The following is a 22748-nucleotide window of genomic DNA, read 5'->3' as shown; positions in this document are numbered from 1 at the left end:
ATTGGAACAAAGCTAATTTTGAGGGGATGAGAATGGAACTGGGGAAGGTAAACTGGAAAAATAATTTGACAGCCAAAGAAATAGAACAGCAGTGGGTAATATTCAAAACAGTGATCATTAGAGTTCAGGAGAAGTATATTCCTCTAAAATGTAAGAACAAACTAACCAATAATGAAACAGCATGGATGAATAAAGAGATACAGGTAAAACTGAAACTAAAGAAAAAGGCATATTCTAAGTACATAGACAATTAAGGAGAGGATGACGAAAGGGAACACAAAGAGGTAGGAAATAATTCAAAAAACAATTAGGAAGGCAAAGAGGAACTACAAAATTAAATTATCAAGGAATATAAAAAGAAAGAGTAAAATATTCTACAGACACATAAATAACAAAAGAAAAAATCAGAATAGGGATAGGACCACTAAGGGATACACAAGATAAACTCACAGGTAATGATAGCGAAATGGCAGAAATATTGAATAATTACTTTGCCTCCATATTTACCAGGGAGACTAACAAAGTGGGCAGGACATTAGAAGAAGAGATCAAAAAAGATATTAAAACATTTAAAATAGAAAGGGGGAAGGTAATTGAGAAACTAATCAAACTTAGGGAAGAAAAGACCCCTGGTGTGGATGGGTTGCATCCGTGAATATTAAAAGAAGTTAGGGAGGACATAGCAGAGGCACTGTTACATGCATATAAAATTCACTAGAAAAGGGAATAGTGCCAGAGGACCTGCAGACAGCTAATGTAATTCCTATATTTAAAAAGGGAGACTGAACAAGTCCAGGGAACTATAGACCAATTAGCTTAATGTCAGTGGTAGGGAAGATAATGGAATCTTTACTCAAAGCTGTAATAGAAAGACATCTAGAGAATGAAAATGTAATAAAGAATAGTCAGCACGGATTTCAGAAGGGAAGGTCATGCTTGACCAATCTTATTGAATTCTTTGAAGAAGTAACAGAAAAAGTGGACAATGGTAATGTAGTAGATGTAATATATTTGGGTTTTCAAAAGGCCTTCGTTATGGTATTGCATTGTAGACTCATGGCTAAGGTCAGAGTATGTGGAGTCAGGAGACAGGTAGCAGAATGGATAGCAAGCCGGCTACAAAGCAGAAAACAGAGAGTTGGGGTTAAGGCTAGCTACTCAGACTAACAAAAGGTGGGAAGTGGTGTTCCATAGGGATCGGTGCTGGGACCGCTGTTGTTCACAATTTACATTAATTATTTGGATTTGGGAATCGGAACTACAATTTCAAAATTTGTGGACAACACCAAATTGGGGGGTGTAGTTAATACAAAGGAAGAATGCATCAAAATGCAAGAGGATATTAATAAACTTGTAGAATGAGTGTGTAATTGGCAAATGAATTTCAATATCGATAAGTGTGAGGTGGTGCATTTTGGTAGGAAGAATAAGGAGGCCACATACGGCTCGGATAATAAGAATCCAAACAGGATAGAGGAGCAGAGAGATCTGGGGGTACAGGTACACAAATCACTAAAAGTAGCGACGCAGATTAATAAAGCCATAAAAAAGTCAAATCAAGCACTAAGGTTCATTTCTAGAGGGATAGAATTGAAAAGCAAAGAAGTTATGTTAAACTTGTATAGAACCTTGGTTAGACCACACTTGGAGTATTGTGCACAGTTCTGATCTCCATATTTTAGAAAGGATATAGAGGTATTGGAGAGGGTGCAAAAAAGATTCACAAGGATGATACCAGAACTGAGAGGATATCCTTATCAGGAAAGGCTGAACAGGCTCTGGCTCTTTTCTCTAGAAAGTGACCTGATAGAGGCTTTGAAATAATAAGAGGGTTTGATAAGGTAGACGTAGAGAAAATGTTTCCACTTGTGGGGGAGTCCAAAACTAGAGGTCATCAAATATAAAATAGTCGCTAATAAATCCAATAGAGAATTCAGGAGAAACTTCTTCACCCAAAGAGTGGTAAGAATGTGGAACACGCTATCACAAGGAGTAGTTGAGGCATTTAAGGGGAAGCTAGTTAAGCACATGAGGAAGAAAGGAATAGAAGGATATCCTGATAGGGTTAGATGAAGTATGGAGGGAGGAGGCTCGTGTGGAGCATAAACCAGTTGGGCCGAATGGCTTGTTTCTGTGCTGTAACTCGATATTTACATCCAAAAATTGATAAAGAGGAGGTATGAGAAAAGCTAGCTGTACTTAAAGTAGATAAGACACCCGATCCGGATGAGATGCATCCTAGTTTGCTGAGGGAAGTAAGGGTGGAAATTGCAGAGGTGCTGGCCATAATCTTCCAATCCTCCTTAGATATGGGGGTGGTGCCAGAGGACTGGAGAATTGCAAATGTTACACCCTTGTTCAAAAAAGGTTTTAGAAATGATAATCTGGGACAAAATTAATAGTCACTTGGACAAGTGTGGATTAATAAAGGAAAGCCAGCATGGATTTGTTAAAGGCAAATCGTGTTTAACTAACTTATAGGAACGTAGGAACAGGAGTAGGCCATTCAGCCCCTCGTGCCTGCTCCACCATTTGATAAGATCATGGCTGATCTGTGATCTTGATTGAGTTTTTTGATGAGGTAATAGAGAGGGATGATGAGGGCAATGAGGTTGATGTTGTGTATATGGACTTTCAAAAGACGTTTGATAAAGTGCCACATAATAGGCTTGTCAGCAAAATTGAAGCCCATGGAATAAAAGGGGCAGTGGCAGCATGGATACGAAATTAGCTAAGTGACAGGAAATAGAGAGTAGTGGCGAATGGTTGTTTTTCGGACTGGAGGGAGGTATATTGTGGTGTTCCCCAGGGGTCGGTACTAGGACCACTGCTTTTTTTGATATATATTAATGACTTGGACTTGGGTGTACAGGGCACAATTTCAAAATTTGCAGATTACACTAAACTTGGAAGTGTAGTAAACAGTGAGGAGGATAGTAATAGATTTCAAGGGGATATAGACAGGCTGGTGGAATGGGCAGACACATGGCAGATGAAATTTAACGCAAAGAAGTGCGAAGTGATACATTTTGGCTGGAAGAATGAGGAGAGGCAATATTAACTAAATGGTGCAATTCTAAATGGGGTGCAGGAACAGAGAGACCTGGGGGTATATGTGCATAAATCTTTGAAGGTGGCAGGACAGGTTAGAAAGCAGTTAAAAAAGCATACAGGATCCTGGGCTTTATAAATAGAAGCAAAGGGCTATAAATTCGGCCACATAGCGCACGTCTTTCAGGCACTATGGTCTCAAAATGGCATCTGGAATGCACGTACACGTGGGCCGGATGCCATCTTGGTAAAGGCGTTTGCACACATGCAGATAACGAACGCCGGTACCATCTAAAGTAAGGAGAATATACGTTAGATCAGTGTTCAATGCTGATTTAAAGGGATAGATAACATTTTGGTATTCACCACTCCAGCCAATGCATTGTCTTAACCATGAACAGCTGAACATGTCTTGGTCGGCCTGGAGGACCTCCCACCAGCGCTATTCAAAGGGAACATGCAGGATTTACAGGTTAGTTGCTGGATTATTACTTATAGCTGCTGATGCATTTGTATCTGTTTTTGGAGGTCTCCTATACTTGAATACTAGGACTAGGAGACATAGCCTAAAATTTAAAGCCAGGACTTGCAGGAGTGAAATTTGGAAATGCTTCTACACACAAAGGGTGGGAGAAGTTTGGAACACTCTTCTGCAAACGGCAGTTGATGCTAGCTCAATTGTGAATTTTAAATCTGAGATTGATAGATTTTTGTTAACCAAGGGTACTAAGGGTTATGGGCTAAGGCGGGTATATGGAGTTAGGTCACAGACCAACCATGATCTCATTGAATGGTGGAACAGACTCAAGGGGCTAAATGCCACTGCCACTTGCTGCCTCCTGTTATGTGCCACCTTCTGCAAGAAAGCAGGACGTGTGCCAGTGAGTGTCCTGCAGGATGTTTGGGTGATGTGCCTGTCATGGTTGAATAGCTGCCAGTGTGTGTGACCTGTGAGTTGTGTGTGTGCGGCTTGTAACAGTGGTAATGTGTGAGGCTGAGAGGAAGCATCTGATTGGAGGAGTTGAGTACTGATGGAAAGAGTTTGTTGGTATGTGGGTGATGGGGGTGTAGTGAGTGGAGCAGTGGATGTGGCTAGTGGTGCAGTTGGTAGGAGATGCCACTTGACAGTTGACCTCACTCACCTTGACCACTCGTGTCAAAGCACTGAACTCCTTCCTGCACCGCATCAATGCTCGTGGTGCTATGCACCTGGCATTGACTTCGTCCCCTACTGCCTCTCACTGCCTCCTGAGCATATGTCTGGAGGGCCACTTGTCCACCTGCGGATATAGGATGACCCTCCTTCTGTCCATCTCTTGCACCAAGGCCTGTAGTGCATCAGCAGGGGACAAAGTCAATGCTAGGTGCATAGCATCATGAACATGGATGCAGCGCAGGAAGAAGTTCGATGCTTTGACACGAGTGGTCAAGATGAGTGGCATCTCCTACCAACTGCAACACTTGGTGCACGCTCTCTCGCAGGCCTGGTACAAACTGAGGTCGGCAGATTGGTGAAGTCTGGTGTGCAGATTGGAGAATGTGGGATTTAGTGGTGCACAACCTTTATTCAATGTTTTAACATAACTCAACAATTTGTAAACATGGGGACGGGACCTGCATCTGTATTTTATGTGTGCGATGTCTGATCTCCGTTCAGACTCCGTGCGGACCCAAATCTTATTTTTTGCAAAGCACGAATCTCACGTACTGCCTGCATCAGAATGACCGGGCGCAGGTTAATTGCACACCGCGACCCCCGTGACCGGATTCGGGGGTTATCGAATTTAAAACCCCCCCCCAAGAGTACAAAAGCAAGGAAGTTACGTTGAACCTTTAAAAAAACACTAGTTCAGCCACAACTAGAGTATTGTGTCCAATTCTGGCACCACACTTTAGGAAGGATCCGAACGCCTTAGTGAGGGTGCAGAAAAGATTTACTAGAATGGTTCCAGGGATGAGGGACTTCAGTTATGTGGATAGACTGGAAAAGCTGGGGTTGTTCTCCTTAGAGCAGAGAAGGTTAAGAGGAGATTTGATAGAAGTGTTCAAAATCATTACGGGTTTAGATAAAGTAAATAAAGAGAAACTGTTCCCATTGGTGGAAGGGTCGAGAACCAGAAGACACAGATTTAAGGTGATTGGCAAAAGAACCAAAAGCGACATGAGGAAAAACTTTATTACACAGCGAGTAGTTATGATCTGGAATGTGGTGCCTGAAAGGATGGTGGAAGCAGATTCAATCGTGGCTTTCAAAAAGGAATTGGATAAATACTTGAAGGGAAAATATTTGCAGGGCTATGGGGAAAGAGCGGGGGAATGGGACTAACTGGATTGCTCTTACAAAGAGCCGGCATGGGGTCGAGGGGCCGAATGGCCTCCTTCTGTGCTGTAACCATTCTATGATTCTATGCTATGAAAGGAAGGATTCCCTGAAATGATATAAAGTGCGATCCTGTGATTTCCCCCAATCCCAGCGGGGAACCTCAACCAATGGGAGTGTGGGTTGAAGAACCAGGGTTTACAGAGTTGGAACCTTACCAATGTCTCATGCTCCCTTCAAGCATAGCTGGGATGTGTGAGATGGCAAAACAGTCTGAGCATTTACAGATGTTCCTTTATTGCAGTAAGTGTGACTGTTTAATTCCAGTATGTAATTTACAGACAATCCCGCCCAATTAATATCTACAATCTATCATATAGGCACAGGTTTGATCCAAGCTGCACAATCCAGGACTCTGGAAGATGGAGTTTTTAACCAGCAGTTGAGCGGCTGAATGCAACAGCAACAACTTGCATTTATATAGAGCCTTTAACGTGGTAAAACGTTCCAAGGCACTTCAGAGGAGCGATTATCAAACAAAGTTTGACACCGAGCCACATGCGATATTAGGGCAAGTGACCAAAAGCTTGGTCAAAGAGGTAGATTTTAAGGAGCGACTTAAAGGAGAGAGAAGTAGAGAGGCAGAGAGGTTTAGGGGTGGAATTCCAGAGATTAGGGTCTAGGCAGCTGAAGGCTCGACCACCAATGGTGGAGCGATGAAAATCGGGGAATCACAAGAGGCCAGAATTGGAGGAGCGCAGAAAACTTGGAGGGTTGTTGGGCTGGAGGAGGTTACAGAGATAGGGAGGGGTGAGGCCATGGAGGGATTTGAAAACAAAGATGAGAATTTTTAAATTGAGGCGTTGCCGGTGTATCAAAGTTATTTGAAACCTTAATAAAGTTAATCCTTTTTAATTTTCTTGGATTACAATGAACCCTAAAACAAAATCAATACAACACCTTCACATTCCCCCTCTTTATCTTCCTTCCCCAAAGTACATTTTCCTTTAAGTGAATGACTTCAAATATTATCGGAGACGAGAGCGAGCAACATGACAGTGGGTAGTCGGCTCGATGGACCGAATGGCCTCCTTCTGTGCTGTAACCATTCTATGAGTCCGTGATTCTAGTTGAGATATTTTTAAGTTGTATTTGTTAAGGTGACTCTCAGGCACAGACAACTCCATATCTATACTGGCAGATTGTTACAATCAGTCTGCAGGATGGCAGGATTTGGTTTACTGAACTGTCAACTTACACAGTATTATTGTCCAATTTGGTTGATTTGTTTTTCTTCATGAGGTAAATGATCCAAAAGATTAAATCCATGTAAAAAATCGATGAGTGGCTTAGACTCCTACCCATCAATTTAAGAAGGACGCAGTGAGCAATCTCCCCAATTGTAATAATCTTCAGCTATGTGTCATTCCTGTTAACATCAGGAACGATTGTAAAACATTAGCTGTGGGTTTCAGCTCTAGTTTTAGAAAGATCAGTAAGCAGGTTTGAGGAATAAAAAAAACAGCTTTAAAAAAACCTACAAAAAGAACAGTGGACTAATTGAAGTGCAAGAATACTCACTGCATCCTAAAGGGCCAGCACGAATATATTTAAAAACAGGATAGACAGGTGATTGAAGGAAGTAGCAATGCATGTGGGGTGAGGACTACCGCTTGTATGGAGGATAAACACCAGTATGATCGGGTTGGGTCGAACGGCCTGTTTCCGTGTTGTAATTTCTATGTAATTCTATGAGTTTGAATGGATGAAACAAAAACAGTCTTGAGAATGGTGGTGCAGTAACGTTCACCAGCATAGAGCGGGACAGATGTGTGTTTGACTCCCCATCTGAGCTGAATTGAGTAGAGGCTATGGAGTCTCCCAGCGAGAAAATCGAGAGTCATGCCTACGTGGTTCCTGATGCCACCTGGGGCTAGCTGCAGGGGTACTGGTGACAGACTGGGAGCAATTCTTAAAAGGAGAGAAATATAGTAGAAAATGATGAAAACACTCAGCAGGTCAGGCAGCATCTGTGGAGAGAGGAAGGTAGGGTTAATATTTCGTCAGAACCCTAATGTTCTTTTGCGGGGTGGGAAGAAGTATTATCGAGGTAGCTGTGGGAGTTGTTGGGCTTGTAGTAGATATCAGAGTACAGTTCATCCCCAGAGATGGAGATAGAGAAGTCGAGGAAGGAAAGTGAAGAGTCAGAGATGGACCACATGAAGGTAAGGGAAGGGTGGAAGTTAGAAGCAAAATTAATGAAATTCTTCAGCTCAGGGCGAAAACAGGAAGTAGTACCAACACAGTCATCTATGTAGAAGAAGAAGAAGAAGTCAGGGAGGGGAGCTGAGTAGGACTGGGACAAAGAATGCTCAACATATCCTATAAAAAGGCAGGCATAGCTAGTGCACATGATAGGTATCCCTAGTGTCACATTTTATTTGGAGGAAGTGAGTGGAGTTAAAGGAAAGATTGTTCAATATGAGAACAAGTTCAGCCAGGTGGAGGAGGATGGTGGTGGATGGAGACCAGGCCTATTCCAAGCCATCCTGGTGGGGATGGAGGTTTAGAGGGACTGAATGTCCATAGTGAAAAGAAGACAGTTAGGGCCAGAAAACTGGAATTGGTTAAAGTGGCAGAGGGCATCAGGAAAGTCATGGATGTAAGTGGGTTAGGACTGGGCAAGGGAAGAAAAATGGAGTCAAGATAAGAGGAAACAAGTTCCATGAGGAGGAGCAGGCTGAAACGATAGCTGTATTGGGACAAGTTCAGTTTGTGGATCTTGGGGAGGAGGTAGAAATGGGCTGTATGGGATTGGGGGACTATGAGGTTAGAGACCATAGGATGAAATTCTGTAATGGACATGGGGTCAGGGACAGCCTGGGAGATGCTGACTTAAGAACATAAGAAATGGGAGCAGGAGTAGGCCTTACAGCCTCTCGAGTCTGCTCTGCCATTTAATCAGATGATGGCTGATTTTCGACCTCAATTTCACTTTCCCACCCGATTCCCATATCCCTTGATTCCCCTAGAGTCCAATAATCTATCGATCTCAGCCTTGAATATACTCAATGACTGAGCATCGACAGCCCCCTGGGGCAGAGAATTCCAAAGATTCACACCCTCTGAATAAAGAAATTCCCACTCATCTCAGACTTGGTGTTCAGTAGTGGTGTGATGGTCCAGGGGGAGGTAGGAGGAGGTGTCAGAGAGTCTGCAATAAACACAGAAAATGCTGGAAACACTCAGCAGGTCAGGCAGTTGGTCCCAATCGTCCATCAGCCCTGTTCTTACTGACCTACATTGGTTCCCAGTCCCCAACTCATCAAATTTAAAATCCTCATTTTTAAATCCCTCCACAGCGTAGTGCTACTGATTTGATGCAGCTGAAATTCTAGGTCATCCAACATTTAAGTTTAGGTTTTTCTACTTTATTGAAAGCCACAACATAAGAATTTGACGATTAAAAACCCCCAAAAATTCCTATTATGGTTATTTTGCTAGCTGGATTAGCTGGAGCTGTTGCTTGGCCAAGAGGCATGCTCCTGCTCTAGCTGGTACAACACAGCTAGTTCAAACGATACTCCAGCTGATTCCAGCATCACATTTAAAAATTCTAGATCTTAAAAGGCACAATTTAACAATCAAATTTGTCGCAAGCCATTACTAATCACTAGTTTTGGTAGTGTGTTACAAAAACTCTAGAGGTTATAAAAAGATTTGTCCTCAGTATTTTTGGAAAATGATGGTCAGAAGCCTAGCTGTGGATAGTATTCAATGTTCCTTCCTGAGCTGTAATAACATTACATTTAATAAAATTAATGTTATTCACATTATATAATCTTTCTCGCTTTCCCGCCAAGGCTTCTTCGACAGCACCTCCCAAACCCGCGACCTCTACCACCTAGAAGGACAAGGGCAGCAGGCACATGGGAACAAGACCACCTGCATGTTCCCCTCCAAGTCACACACCATCCCGACTTGGAAATATATCGCCGTTCCTTCATCGTCGCTGGGTCAAAATCCTGGAACTCCCTACCGAACAGCACTGTGGGAGAACCTTCACCACACGGACTGCAGCGGTTCAAGAAGGTGGCTCACCACCACCTTCTCAAGGGCAATTAGGGATGGGCAATAAATGCCGGCCTCGCCAGCGATGCCCACATCCCATGAGCGAATAAAAAAAAATTCAGGGTTTAAAATTTGATTTGTTGCCAGGAACATAAACAGAATTATGACTTATGAAACTATATGTTTGTAAAGTTTTTTCTAAACCACAATACTCTTTTACCCTTAAAATGCAAGTCATGACATGTTCTGTGGTAACCGTATGACGTTCCTGTTTATTCTCGAGACAGCAACTAGGCAGATGAATTGCAAAAAGCAAAGTAATATTGAGAAATGCGAGGAAATACGTCTTGCTACCAAAAATAGCTAATATGGGTAACAAGTTGCTTGTGCGGAACCGTGTTCTTGCAGTTGTCATGGCATTGCCTCGGCAATGCAGCAAAATGGCACAACACACTGTCACAGCTTGGGTTGGTCAGGCCTTCTGCAGACTCCAACCCTCGATTCAGAGCCTAACTTTACATTTTTGACAAATGGCTTTCAACTTAGTATTTCTAGTCTTTATATACTGCTCTTTCAAAGAAGGCTTTCTGTCCACTGTTTCTCTTATGTAAAAAAAAATGTTTATTAAATAATATGAACCAGACAGAAAAAAACAGAACTTACATTTATATAGCATCTTTCACGTCCTCAGGATGTCCCAAGCCGTTTTTCAGCCAATGAAGTACTATAGAATCATACAGCACAGAAGAAGGCCATTCAGCCCATCATGCCTGTGCCTGCTCTCTGAAAGAACTATGCTGATTGGAAAAGAAAATTGGGAGAGGTGCAAAAACGGGCTGCCGATTTGCCTGGCAATAAAATTAAAATTACCCCCAGTGTGTCTCTTTTTCTTTCTTTCTACATGTTTCTCAGTCTCTCCTTTTCCTCTCACCTCCCATGGAGACCTGGAATCGGACTTGATGATCCAACATTCCGATAGGTGCAGAAATGATGTCTCTCCCTGGATATGAAGTACAAAACCATGGCTCTCCTTTCAAGCATCAACATAATCCTGAACCTCCCTTCGGAAGATTCCTACCAACACATTGACATTTTGTTCAAATTGTAGGCCGGGATTGTAAAGGACTGCAGGTGAAACATAGGAATATACCTTAAATGGTAAGGTTTTCAAATGCATTAGAGTAGCAGAGAGTCATTGGTGTGCAGATACATTAAAGGTGGCAGTGCATAGATAAGGCCATCTAAAAAAGGAATGGAATCCTTGGCTTTGTATCCAGAGGCAGAGAATACAGAAGCAAGGAGGTAATGTTGAACTTATAGAAGGCCACGGTTGGAGTATTTTGTGCAGTTTTAAGAACATAAGAACATAAGAAATAGGAGCAGGAGTAGGCCAATCGGCCCCTCGAGCCTGCTCCGCCATTTAATAAGATCATGGCTGATCTGATCCGAACCTCAAATCTAAATTCATGTCCAATTTCCTGCCCGCTCCCCGTAACCCCTAATTCCCTTTACTTCTAGGAAACTGTCTCTTTCTGTTTTAAATTTATTCAATGATGTAACTTCCACAGCTTCCTGGGGCAGCAAATTCCACAGACCTACCACCCTCTGAGTGAATAAGTTTCCCCTCATCTCAGTTTTGAAGGAGCAGCCTCTTATTCTAAGATTATGCCCCCTAGTTCTAGTTTCACCCATCCTTGGGAACATCCTTACCGCATCCACCCGATCAAGCCCTTTCACAATCTTATATGTTTCAATAAGATCGCCTCTCATTCTTCTGAACTCCAATGAGTAGAGTCCCAATCTACTCAACCTCTCCTCATATGTCCGCCCCCTCATCCCCGGGATTAACCGAGTGAACCTTCTTTGTACTGCCTCGAGAGCAAGTATGTCTTTTCTTAAGTATGGACACCAAAACTGTATGCAGTATTCCAGGTGCGGTCTCACCAATACCTTATATAACTGCAGCAATACCTCCCTGTTTTTATATTCTATCCCCCTAGCAATAAATGCCAACATTCCGTTGGCCTTCTTGATCACCTGCTGCACCTGCATATTAACTTTTTGATTTTCTTGCACTAGGACCCCCAGATCCCTTTGTACTGCAGTACTTTCCAGTCTCTTGCCATTAAGATAATAACTTGCTCTCTGATTTTTCCTGCCAAAGTGCATAACCTCACATTTTCCAATATTGTATTGCATCTGCCAAATCTCCGCCCACTCACCCAGCCTGTCTATATCCCCTTGTAGGTTTTTTATGTCCTCCTCACTCTCTACTTTCCCTCCCATCTTTGTATCATCTGCAAACTTTGATATGTTACACTCGGTCCCCTCCTCCAAATCATTAATATAGATTGTAAAGAGTTGGGGACCCAGCACTGACCCCTGCGGAACACCACTGGCTACTGGTTGCCAATCCGAGAATGAACCATTTATCCCAACTCTCTGCTTCCTGTTAGATAACCAATCCTCCACCCATGCCAGAATATTACCCCCAATCCAGTGATTCTTTATCTTGAGCAATAACCTTTAAGTGGCACCTTGTCAAATGCCTTCTGGAAGTCTAAATAAACTACGTCCACTGGTTCCCCTTTATCCACCCTGTACGTTATGTCCTCAAAGAACTCAAGCAAATTTGTCAGACATGACTTCCCCTTCGTAAAGCCATGCTGACTTTGTCCTATTAAATTATGTTTATCCAAATGTTCCGCTACTGTCTCCTTAATAATAGACTCCAAAATTTTACCCACCACAGATGTTAGGTTAACTGGTCTATAATTTCCAGCCTTCTGCCTACTACCCTTTTCAAATAAGGGTGTTACATTAGCAGTTTTCCAATCTGCCGGGACCTTTGCCGAGTCCAGAGAATTTTGGAAAATTATTACCAAAGCATCCACAATCCCCACTGCCACTTCCCTCAAGACCCTAGGATGTAAGCCATCAGGTCCAGGGGATTTATCTGCCTTGAGTCCCATTAATTTACTGAGTACCAATTCCTTGGTGATTTTAATCGTATTTAGCTCCTCCCCCCCTAGAGCCCACTGTTTGTCCAGTGTTGGGATATTCTTAGTTTCCTCTACCGTAAAAACTGAAACAAAATATTTGTTCAGCATTTTTGCCATCTCCATGTTTCCCACCATTAATTTCCCGGTCTCATCCTCTAAGGGACCTACATGTGCCTTAGCCACCCTTTTTCTTTTTATATAACTATAGAAACTCTTGCTATCTGTTTTTATATTTTTTGCTAATTTATTTTCATAATCTATCTTCCCTTTCTTAATCAATCCTTTTGTTACTTTTTGCTGTCTTTTGAAGAATTCCCAATCTTCTATCCTCCCACTAAGTTTGGCTACCTTATAGGTCCTTGTTTTTAGTCGGATACTATCCTTAATTTCTTTACTTAGCCACGGATGGCTGTCATTTCCTTTACACCCTTTTTTCCTCGTTGGAATATATTGTTTTTGAAAGTTGTAAAATAACTTCTCAAATGAACACCACTGCTCATGTACCGTCTTACCCTTTAATCTATTTTCCCAGTCCACTTTGATCAATTCCGCTCTCATACCATCATAGTCTCCTTTATTCAAGCTCAGTACGCTTGTTTGAGAACCAACCTTCTCACCCTCTAATTGGATATGGAATGTAACCATGTTATGGTCACTCATTCCAAGGGGATCCTTAACTAGGACATTATTAATTAATCCTGGCTCATTACACAGGACCAGGTCCAAGGTTGCTTTCCCCCTTGTAGGATCAGTTACATACTGCTCAAGAAATCCATCCCTAATACACTCAATAAACTCTTCCTCAAGGCTGCCTTGCCCAATTTGATTTGTCCAGTTAATATGATAGTTAAAATCCCCCATAATTATAGCTGTTCCCTTATTACATGCCCCGACTATTTCCTGATTAATACTTCTTCCAGCAGAGTTGCAACTATGAGGAGGCCTATATACTACGCCCACTAGTGTTTTTTCCCCTTATTATTCCTTATCTCTAACTGTTTTCCCCTTATTATTCCTTATCAAACTGTTTCATTATCCTGATCCTTTGTCCCAATATCGTTTCTCTGTGTTACAGTGATTCCTTCCTTTATTAACATAGCCACCCCACCTCCCCTTCCTTCCTGCCTGTCCTTCCTGATTGTTAAATACCCTGGCATATTTAATTCCCAGTCGTTGTCACCCTGCAGCCATGTTTCTGGAATGGCCACAAGATCATACCCATATGTAGTTATTTGTGCCATTAACTTGTCCATTTTGTTACGAATGCTACGTGCATTCAGATAAAGAACTTTCAAATATGTTTTGTGACACTTAGTTCCTGCTTTTTCCTTTTGTCCCGATGTTTGTCCTGGATCTCCTTCATCTCCTCAGCTTACTTGCTGAAGGTGCTGCCGAACTTGGACCAGGCTTTATAGGGGATGGTGATGGAGTTCCTGTAAGAGGGCATCCCATTGTAGGAAGGATATAATAGCAATAGAAAAAATGGCAGCGTTAATTCACTAGGATGTCACCAGGGATGAAGGATTGCAGGTATGAATAAACTTTAGAAATTACGTCTTTTTTCACTAGAGCTGAGAAAGCTAAAGGGTCACCTGACAGAAGTCTTCAAGGTTATGAAGGGTTATAGGTACATAGGAACATAGGAACAGGAGTAGGCCATTCAGCCCCTCGTGCCTGCTCTGCCATTTGATAAGATCATGGCTGATCTGTGATCTAACTCCATATACCTGCCTTTAGCCCATATCCCTTAATACCTTTGATTGCCAAAAAGCTATCTATCTTACATTTAAATTTAGCAATTGAGCTAGTATCAATTGCCGTTTGCGGAAGAGAGTTCCAAACTTCTACCACCCTTTGTGTGTAGAAATGTTTTCTAATCTCACTCCTGAAAGGTCTGGCTCTAATTTTTAGACTGTGCCCCCTACTCCTAGAATCCCCAACCAGCGGAAATAGTTTCTCTCTATCCACCCTATCCGTTCCCCTTAATATCTTATAAACTTCAATCAGATCACCCCTTAACCTTCGAAACTCTAGAGAATACAACCCAATTTGTGTAATCTTGCCTCATAACTTAACCCTTGAAGTCCGGGTATCATTCTCGTAAACCTATGCTGCACTCCCTCCAAGGCCAATATGTCCTTCCGAAGGTGCGGTGCCCAGAACTGCTCACAGTACTCCAGGTGCGGTATAACCAGGGTTTTGTATAGCTGCAGCATAACTTCTGCCCCCTTGTACTCTAGTCCTCTAGATATAATGGCCAGCATTCCATTTGCCTTCTTGATTATTTTCTGCACCTGTTCATGACACTTCAATGATCGATGTACCTGAACCCCTAAGTCCCTTTGGACATCCACAGTTTTTAACTTTTTACCATCTAGAAAGTACCCTGTTCTATCCTTTTTTGATCCAAAGTGGATGACCTCACATTTGTCTACATTGAATTCCATTTACCACAGTTTTGCCCATTCACCTAATCTATCAATATCGCTTTGTAATTTTATGTTTTCATCTACACTGCTTACAATGCCACCAATCTTTGTGTCACCGGCAAACTTAGATATGAGACTTTCTATGCCTTCATCTAAGTCGTTAATAAATACTGTGAATAATTGAGGCCCCAAGACAGATCCCTGCGGGACTCCACTAGTCACATCCTGCCAATGTGAGTACCTACCCATTATCCCTACTCTCTGTCGCCTTTCGCTCAGCCAACTTCCTAACCAAGTCCGTACTTTTCCCTCGATTCCATGGGCTTCTAACTTAGCTAACAGTCTCTTATGTGGGACCTTATCAAATAAATAACATCCATTGACATTCCCCTGTCCACTACTTTAGTCACCTCTTCAAAAAATTCAATCAGGTTTGTCAGGCACGACCTACCTTTCACAAATCCATGCTGGGTCTCCCTGATTAACTTAAAATTCTCGAGGTGTTCAGTCACCCTATCCTTAATTATAGACTCCAGCATTTTCCCCACAACAGATGTTAGGCTAACTGGTCTATAATTCCCTGGTTTCCCTCTCTCTCCTTTCTTAAAAAGCGGAGTGACATGTGCAATTTTCCAATCTAGAGGGACAGTTCCTGAATCTAGAGAACTTTGAAAGATTATAGTTAGGGCATCTGCAATGTGCTCACCTACTTCCTTTAAAACCCTGGGATGGAAACCATCTGGTCCTGGGGATTTGTCACTCTTCAGTGCTATTATTTTCTTCATTACTGTTGCTTTACTTATGTTAATTTTATCGAGTCCCTGTCCCCGATTCAATATTAGTTTTCTTGGGAATTCCGGCATTCTTTTTCTACTGTAAATACCGACGCAAAGTAATTATTCAACATGTCCGCCATTTCCCCATTGTCAATGACAATATCCCCACTTTCTGTTTTTAAGGGGAAAACACTGCTCCTGACCACCCTCTTTTTCTTAATATAACTATAAAAGTTCTTTGTATTGGTTTTGATATCCCTTGCATTAAATAGTTGCTTCAAAAAGAGGAATATTGAAGGGTATGGGGAACAGGGAGTAGAATTAGACTCAGTGGCTCATGTAGAGAAAATCACTGGATCAGACTAATGGGCCGAATGGTCTATTTCGGTGCTGTAACATTCTATGATTCTACGAGATCGCTCCCATCACCATTCCATGCAGCATCTTCTGATCACACCACCAATACCACCAGCTGGAACTGTTTATAATTTTTTTCTTGACATGTTGGGAGACTGGTTTGTCTGGTGGAGAGCTGATATCCATCGCAAGTCTGGTTCCATTCCTAATACCTCCTTCCTACAATGCTCCAAGGAAGCTTGCAATACTGAACAGTATAAAAGCAAGCACAAGTTAGCATCTCTCACACAGCTGCTGCAAAGGAATTTGGAGCCTAAGAAGGAACATAGCAACATAGAAAAAGGAGTAGGCCATTTAGTCCCTCGAGCCATTCAATGAGATCATGGCTGATGTGTATCCTAACTCCATCCACCTGCCTTGGCTCCATATCCCTTAATATCTTTGGCTAGCAAAAAATTATCGGGTGAGGGGGAGGGCCCGGGAGGCAGCAGGCAGCCCAGAAATGGAGTTGGTAGGTTTAGCAACTTAGATAATTCTGAAGTACCGTTGGAAGGGTGGGTTGGAAACACTTGGCTTTGGAGGGAGGGCTTGGTGCATGGGAATTGAGGGTTGGAAAAAAAACCCAAAATGGACACGGGTATCAGGCCTGGCTGCATTTGGATTCACATCTGATTGGTTCCTGCTTAATCAGTGCCAAATTAGAGACCAGATTTAGTGGTCAGGTATTGATCACAGACCAATATGATGGCACAAGCTAAATGGACAGGTACACATGCATTTCACATAGAATAACAGTTTTAGTCATGTTGATTTTTTAAAAAAACTATCGCATTGGCTCCTTCCACCTCAAAATGTACTATTTCTATTTGCAAGAGTCTCTACTTTTAGTCGATGTGGTTTAGGGAGGGGGAGAGAAGAGAGAGGGAAGGTAGAGGAGGAGGAGAAGAGGAGGAGAAGGAGAGGGGGAGGGGGGGGGAGAGAGGGGGGGAGAGGGGGGGGGGGGGGAGAGGAGAGGGAGGGGGGGAGGGGGGGAGAGGAGAGGGGGGGGGGAGGGGGGGAGAGGAGAGGGGGAGGAGGGACCCAAGGTTCACACCTGAATACAGGAGCGCGGGAGATGGTGCCACGTGATAGCCGGTCGCAGACAAAACATAACCACATAATAATAAAACGGAGGGCGGGGGGAGAGATCAGTTGTTATTACTCTGCGTATGCACTGCCACATGATGCACAGAAATCAGAGAAAGAACTGACAAAAAAAATACAATTAGTGGCTCTCTTTCTACCCCGGAAATAATTCTGGTTGTCACCCGGAAGTGTTGGCCCTCCAGACCGAGGGAAGATGTTCCTAACAACCGTGAATTGTGAGTGTTTGATTATTGAGGAGGGGTGGAGGGTGAGGGGAAGGGAGGAGGTGGAGGGTGAGGGGAGGGGTGAGGGACCGACCGACCGACCGACCGGACCGGACCGGACCGACCGTGAGGGGCCCCCCGGCGGCAGGGTGACCTCGCGCCCTGTCAGTTGGAGGATTAATTTAAACGAGGAGCCCGTGCGGGTATTAACGATGCTGCTGACGAGCTGCGTGTCCCTTGTTGCCCCGCAGTGACTGTGAGCTCGGCTGTGGGCACCACCTGACGCTGCTTCTTCAGCAGGATGTTGTGAGGTGAAGTCTGTTGATCCACTTTTTCTTCTCTCTCTCTGCAAATCTAGAAATGGGCAGCAGTGATTGACTGGGTACAGGCCAAATAATAATTAATACTGGGAGTGATTACAGACTGGAATCTAATCGAGGGGTTCAGATGGTTTATATATAGAATAATGTAGATCCTGTCCCTCAGAATACCCTCTAACAACTTACCCACTACAGATGTCAGGCTCACCGGTCTGTAGTTCCCAGGCTTTTCCCTGCCGCCCTTCTTAAACAAAGGCACAACATTTGCTACCCTCCAATCTTCAGGCACCTCACCTGTAGCTGTCGATGATTCAAATATCTCTGCTAGGGGACCTGCAATTTCCTTCCTAACCTCCCATAACGTCCTGGGATACATTTAATCAGGTCCTGGAGATTTATCTACCTTGATGCGCGTTAAGACTTCCAGCACCTCCCTCTCTGTAATATGTACACTCCTCAAGACATCACTGTTTATTTCCCCAAGTTCCCTAACATCCATGCCTTTCTCAACCGTAAATACCGATGTGAAATATTCATTTAGGATCTCACCCATCTCTTGTGGTTCTGCACATAGATGACCTTGTTGATCCTTAAGAGGCCCTACTCTCTTCCCTAGTTACTCTTTTGCCCTTTATGTATTTGTAGAAGCTCTTTGGATTCTCCTTTGCCTTATCTGCCAAAGCAATCTCATGTCCCCTTTTTGCCCTCCTGATTTCTCTCTTAACTCTACTCCGGCAATCTCTATACTCTTCAAGGGATCCTCTTGATCCCAGCTGCCTATGCATGTCATATGCCTCCTTCTTCTTTTTGACTAGGGCCACAATCTCCCGAGTCATCCAAGGTTCCCTACTTCTACCAGCTTTGCCCTTCACTTTATAAGGAATGTGCTTACCCTGAACCCTGGTTAACACACTTTTGAAAGCCTCCCACTTACCAGACGTCCCTTTGCCTGCCAACAGACTCTCCCAATCAACTTCTGAAAGTTCCTGTCTAATACCATCAAAATTGGCCTTTCCCCAATTTAGAATTTTAACTTTTGGCCCAGACCTATCATTCTCCATAGCTATCTTAAAACTAATGGAATTATGATCACTGGTCCCAAAGTGATCCCTCACTAACACTTCTGTCACCTGCCCTTCCTTATTTCCCAAGAGGAGGTCAAATTTTGCCCCCTCTCTAGTCGGGCCATCCACATACTGAATGAGCAATTTCTCCTGAATACACTCAACAAATTTCTCTCCATCCAAGCCCCTAATGCTATGGCTGTCCCAGTCAATGTTGGGAAAGTTAAAGTCTCCTACTATTACCACCCTATTTTTCTTGCAGCTGTCTAATCTCCTTACATATTTGCTCCTCAATTTCCCGTTGACTATTTGGGGGTCTGTAGTACAATCCTATCAAAGTGATCTCTCCCTTCTTATTTTTCAGTTCTACCCATATAGACTCAGTGGGCGAACCCTTGGATATATCCCCTCTCACTACTGCCGTGATGTTCTCCCTCATCAAGAAGGCAACTCCCCCTCCTCTCTTACCTCCTGCTCTATCTTTCCTATAGCATCTGTACCCTGGAACATTGAGCTGCCAGTCCTGCCCCTCCCTTAGCCATGTTTCAGTAATAGCTATAACATCCCAGTCCCATGTACCCATCCATGCCCTGAGTTCATCTGCCTTGCCCATCAGACTTCTTGCATTGAAATAAATGCAGTTTAATCTAGACTTCCCTTGGTCTTTGCCCTGCTTTCTCAGACCATCTGTCCGGTCATGTTTTGTACACTCTCCCTTATTGCCTTTTGTTTCTGTCACCACTTTACTTCCCACTGACTTCCTGCATCGGTTCCCATCCCCCTGCCACATTAGTTTAAACCCTCCCCAACAGCACTAGCAAACACTATCCCTAGGACATTGGTTCCAGTCCTGCTCAGATGCAGACCATCCAATTTGTACTGGTCCCACCTCCTCCAGAACCGGTTCCAATGTCCCAGGAATTTGAATCCCTCCCTCTTGCACCATCTCTCAAGCCACGTATTCATCCTAGCTATCCTGTCATTCCTACTCTGACTAGCCCGTGGCACTGGTAGCAATCCTGAGATTACTACCTTTGAGGTCCTACTTTTTAGTTTAACTCCTAACTCCCTAAATTCAGCTTGTAGGACCCGTTTTTTACCTATATCGTTGGTACCTATATGCACCACGACAACTGGCTGTTCACCCTCCCCCTCCAGAATGTCTTGCAGCCGCTCCGAGACATCCCTGACCCTTGCACCAGGGAGGCAACATACCATCCTGGAGTCTCGGTTGCGTCCGCAGAAACGCCTGTCTATTCCCCTTACAATCGAGTCCCCTATCACTATAGCTCTGCCACTCTTTTTCCTGCCCTCCTATGCAGCAGAGCCAGCCACGGTGCCATGAACCTGGCCGCTGTCACCTTCCCCTGGTGAGCCATCACCCCCAACAGCATCCAAAACGGTATACCTGTTTGAGAGGGGGATGGCCACAGGGGACCCCTGCACTACCTGCCTGCACCTCTTACTCTGCCTGTACACCCTTTACCTGCGGTGTGACCAACTCGCTAAACGTGCTATCCACGAGTTTCTCTGCATCGCGGATGCTCCACAGTGAATCCACCCGCAGCTCCAGCTCCGAGATACGATCGGTCAGTAGCTGCAGGTGGACACACTTCCTGCACACATGGTCGGCAGGGACACTGGTAGTGTCCATGACTTCCCACATCTTGCAGGAGGGGCATATCACGGGTGCGAGGTCTGCTGCCATGACTTGCCTTAGCTTAGTTACCCCTTTTTAAATTACGTTGAAATTAGAAAATGTTAACTATACTAGGGACCTAGGTTCACTAAAAAAAACACTACCTGCTATAAAACCTGCAGACCTTAAGTTTAGTTTATTAGTTAATTATAAATGTGGTTATGTTACCTGGTTTTATTGTAACTTAACCCACAGTTCTAAGAAAAAGAAATACTCACCACCAACCACCCACCTTTTATATATAGAATAATGGATACCTGGGAGTGATTACAGACTGGAATCTAATCGAGGGGTTCAGATAGTTTATATATAGAATAATGGATACCTGGGAGTGATTACAGACTGGAATCTAATCGAGGGGTTCCGATGGTTTATATATAGAATAATGGATACCTGGGAGTGATTACAGGCAGGAATCTAATCGAGGGGTTCAGATGGTTTATATATAGAATAATGAATACCTGGGAGTGATTACAGGCAGGAATCTAATCGAGGGGTTCAGATGGTTTATATATAGAATAATGGATACCTGGGAGTGATTACAGGCAGGAATCTAATCGAGGGGTTCAGATGGTTTATATATAGAATAATGAATACCTGGGAGTGATTACAGGCAGGAATCTAATCGAGGGGTTCAGATGGTTTATATATAGAATAATGGATACCTGGGAGTGATTACAGACTGGAATCTAATCGAGGGGTTCAGATGGTTTATATATAGAATAATGGATACCTGGGAGTGATTACAGGCAGGAATCTAATCGAGGGGTTCAGATGGTTTATATATAGAATAATGGATACCTGGGAGTGATTACAGGCAGGAATCTAATCGAGGGGTTCAGATGGTTTATATATAGAATAATGAATACCTGGGAGTGATTACAGGCAGGAATCTAATCGAGGGGTTCAGATGGTTTATATATAGAATAATAGATACCTGGGAGTGATTACAGGCTAGAATCTAATCGAGGGGTTCAGATGGAGTGTTAAATAAAATAATGAATTTCTGAGCGTGAATACAAGTTTAGAATCTAATTGAGGGATATATACAGAATTGAGGGGTTTTTCAGAAAAATGGATACCTGGATGACTAAGGTTGGAATGAAATCTGGGGTAGGATGAGAAAGGAGTTCTGATACCAACTGAGAGTGAATCTTGAAGGGGTTGTAATAGTATCTAAACATGAATGGGTTTAATTTATTTTCCTTTTTTAAGGACTGATTATTGTGGTAGTGGCTGATGGCCAATATACTGCACATCACTGATGTCTGTGCTTTTAAAGGGTTTGCATAATTGACATTTTAGTTTTAATCCCTACTTGCTTGCTGGGAAATAAATTGATGTATCACTGAAGCTCCTAGGGTTAAAAATAGCAGTGAGTTGACTACTTGGATATGTTGAATACTTAGTGGCACCCAGCACTGTTTCAGAAATAGCAGATCTTACCTGATGAATCTGAACTTTTTTTTTAAGGAATTAACATTCCAAGTAGATGTTGGAAAGCGCCACGATATAGTATTCGTAGGTTTCTAGAAAGTCACCAGTGAAAGCTTTTTAGGAAAGGTTGCCAAGCAATCTTGCCAAACTTGGCAGCAGCAGGTACTAGTTAGGAATGATGTAGGGCTGGAAACGTATACTGAGTGGAGTGCCCAGAGACCAGTGCTCAGAGCCCTGGCTCTTCTGATCTACGCAAGTGATTTGGAATATGAAGTAACTTGGTCAGATTTGCTGATAAACTAGAGTTGAAGTGTGTAGTGGTGTGCTGAAACTGGTATGGAATTCTCGAAGGACCCAAACAAAAATTAGAATTGGGCAATGGAATTGAATACAAGTAAATGCAAGGTCTTACACGTTGGAGAAAGAAATAGTGGACAATATTGAATGGTGGTGCACCAGCTAAGGAACAGCCTCGGAGATCTGAGTGTGATGGTAGAATCAATATTTAGTGAGCAGACAGAATGCTGGCTATATTGCCAGATCAGTGGAGTCTTGGTTAGAGGTTGTCGTACTTTTTTTTTTATTCGCTCATGGGATGTGGGTGTCGCTGGCGAGGCCGGCATTTATTGCCCATCCCTAATTGCCCTTGAGAAGGTGGTGGTGAGCCGCCTTCTTGAACCGCTGCAGTCCGTGTGGTGACGGTTCTCCCACTGTGCTGTTAGGAAGGGAGTTTCAGGATTTTGACCCAGCGACGATGAAGGAACGGCGATATATTTCCAAGTCGGGATGGTGTGTGACTTGGAGGGGAACGTGCAGGTGGTGTTGTTCCCATGTGCCTGCTGCTCTTGTCCTTCTAGGTGGTACAGGTCGCGG

At 43.3% G+C, this 22748-nt stretch overlaps 1 protein-coding gene and 1 long non-coding RNA gene across 2 annotated transcripts in view; both read left to right on the top strand.

Moving 5' to 3' along the window:
* LOC137321511 (uncharacterized) overlaps positions 1–10311 on the top strand; it is a 56087-nt gene extending 45776 nt beyond the window's left edge. The window contains exon 3 of the long non-coding RNA XR_010962843.1: positions 10134–10311. This is a non-coding gene — a long non-coding RNA (uncharacterized lncRNA). The remainder of the gene's footprint in view (positions 1–10133) is intronic.
* Positions 10312–17278: 6967 nt separating this feature from the next.
* mrpl33 (mitochondrial ribosomal protein L33) overlaps positions 17279–22748 on the top strand; it is a 32794-nt gene continuing 27324 nt past the window's right edge. The window contains exon 1 of the mRNA XM_067985142.1: positions 17279–17367. Coding sequence (XP_067841243.1) covers positions 17346–17367 — 22 coding nt within the window. The 5' untranslated portion in view covers positions 17279–17345. The remainder of the gene's footprint in view (positions 17368–22748) is intronic.

The sequence above is a fragment of the Heptranchias perlo genome, chromosome 5 (genome assembly GCF_035084215.1).
Source record: "Heptranchias perlo isolate sHepPer1 chromosome 5, sHepPer1.hap1, whole genome shotgun sequence".
NCBI lineage: Eukaryota > Metazoa > Chordata > Chondrichthyes > Hexanchiformes > Hexanchidae > Heptranchias > Heptranchias perlo.
The sequence above is the reverse complement of the archived record's forward strand: the minus strand, read 5'-3'. Positions and strand labels throughout refer to the sequence as shown.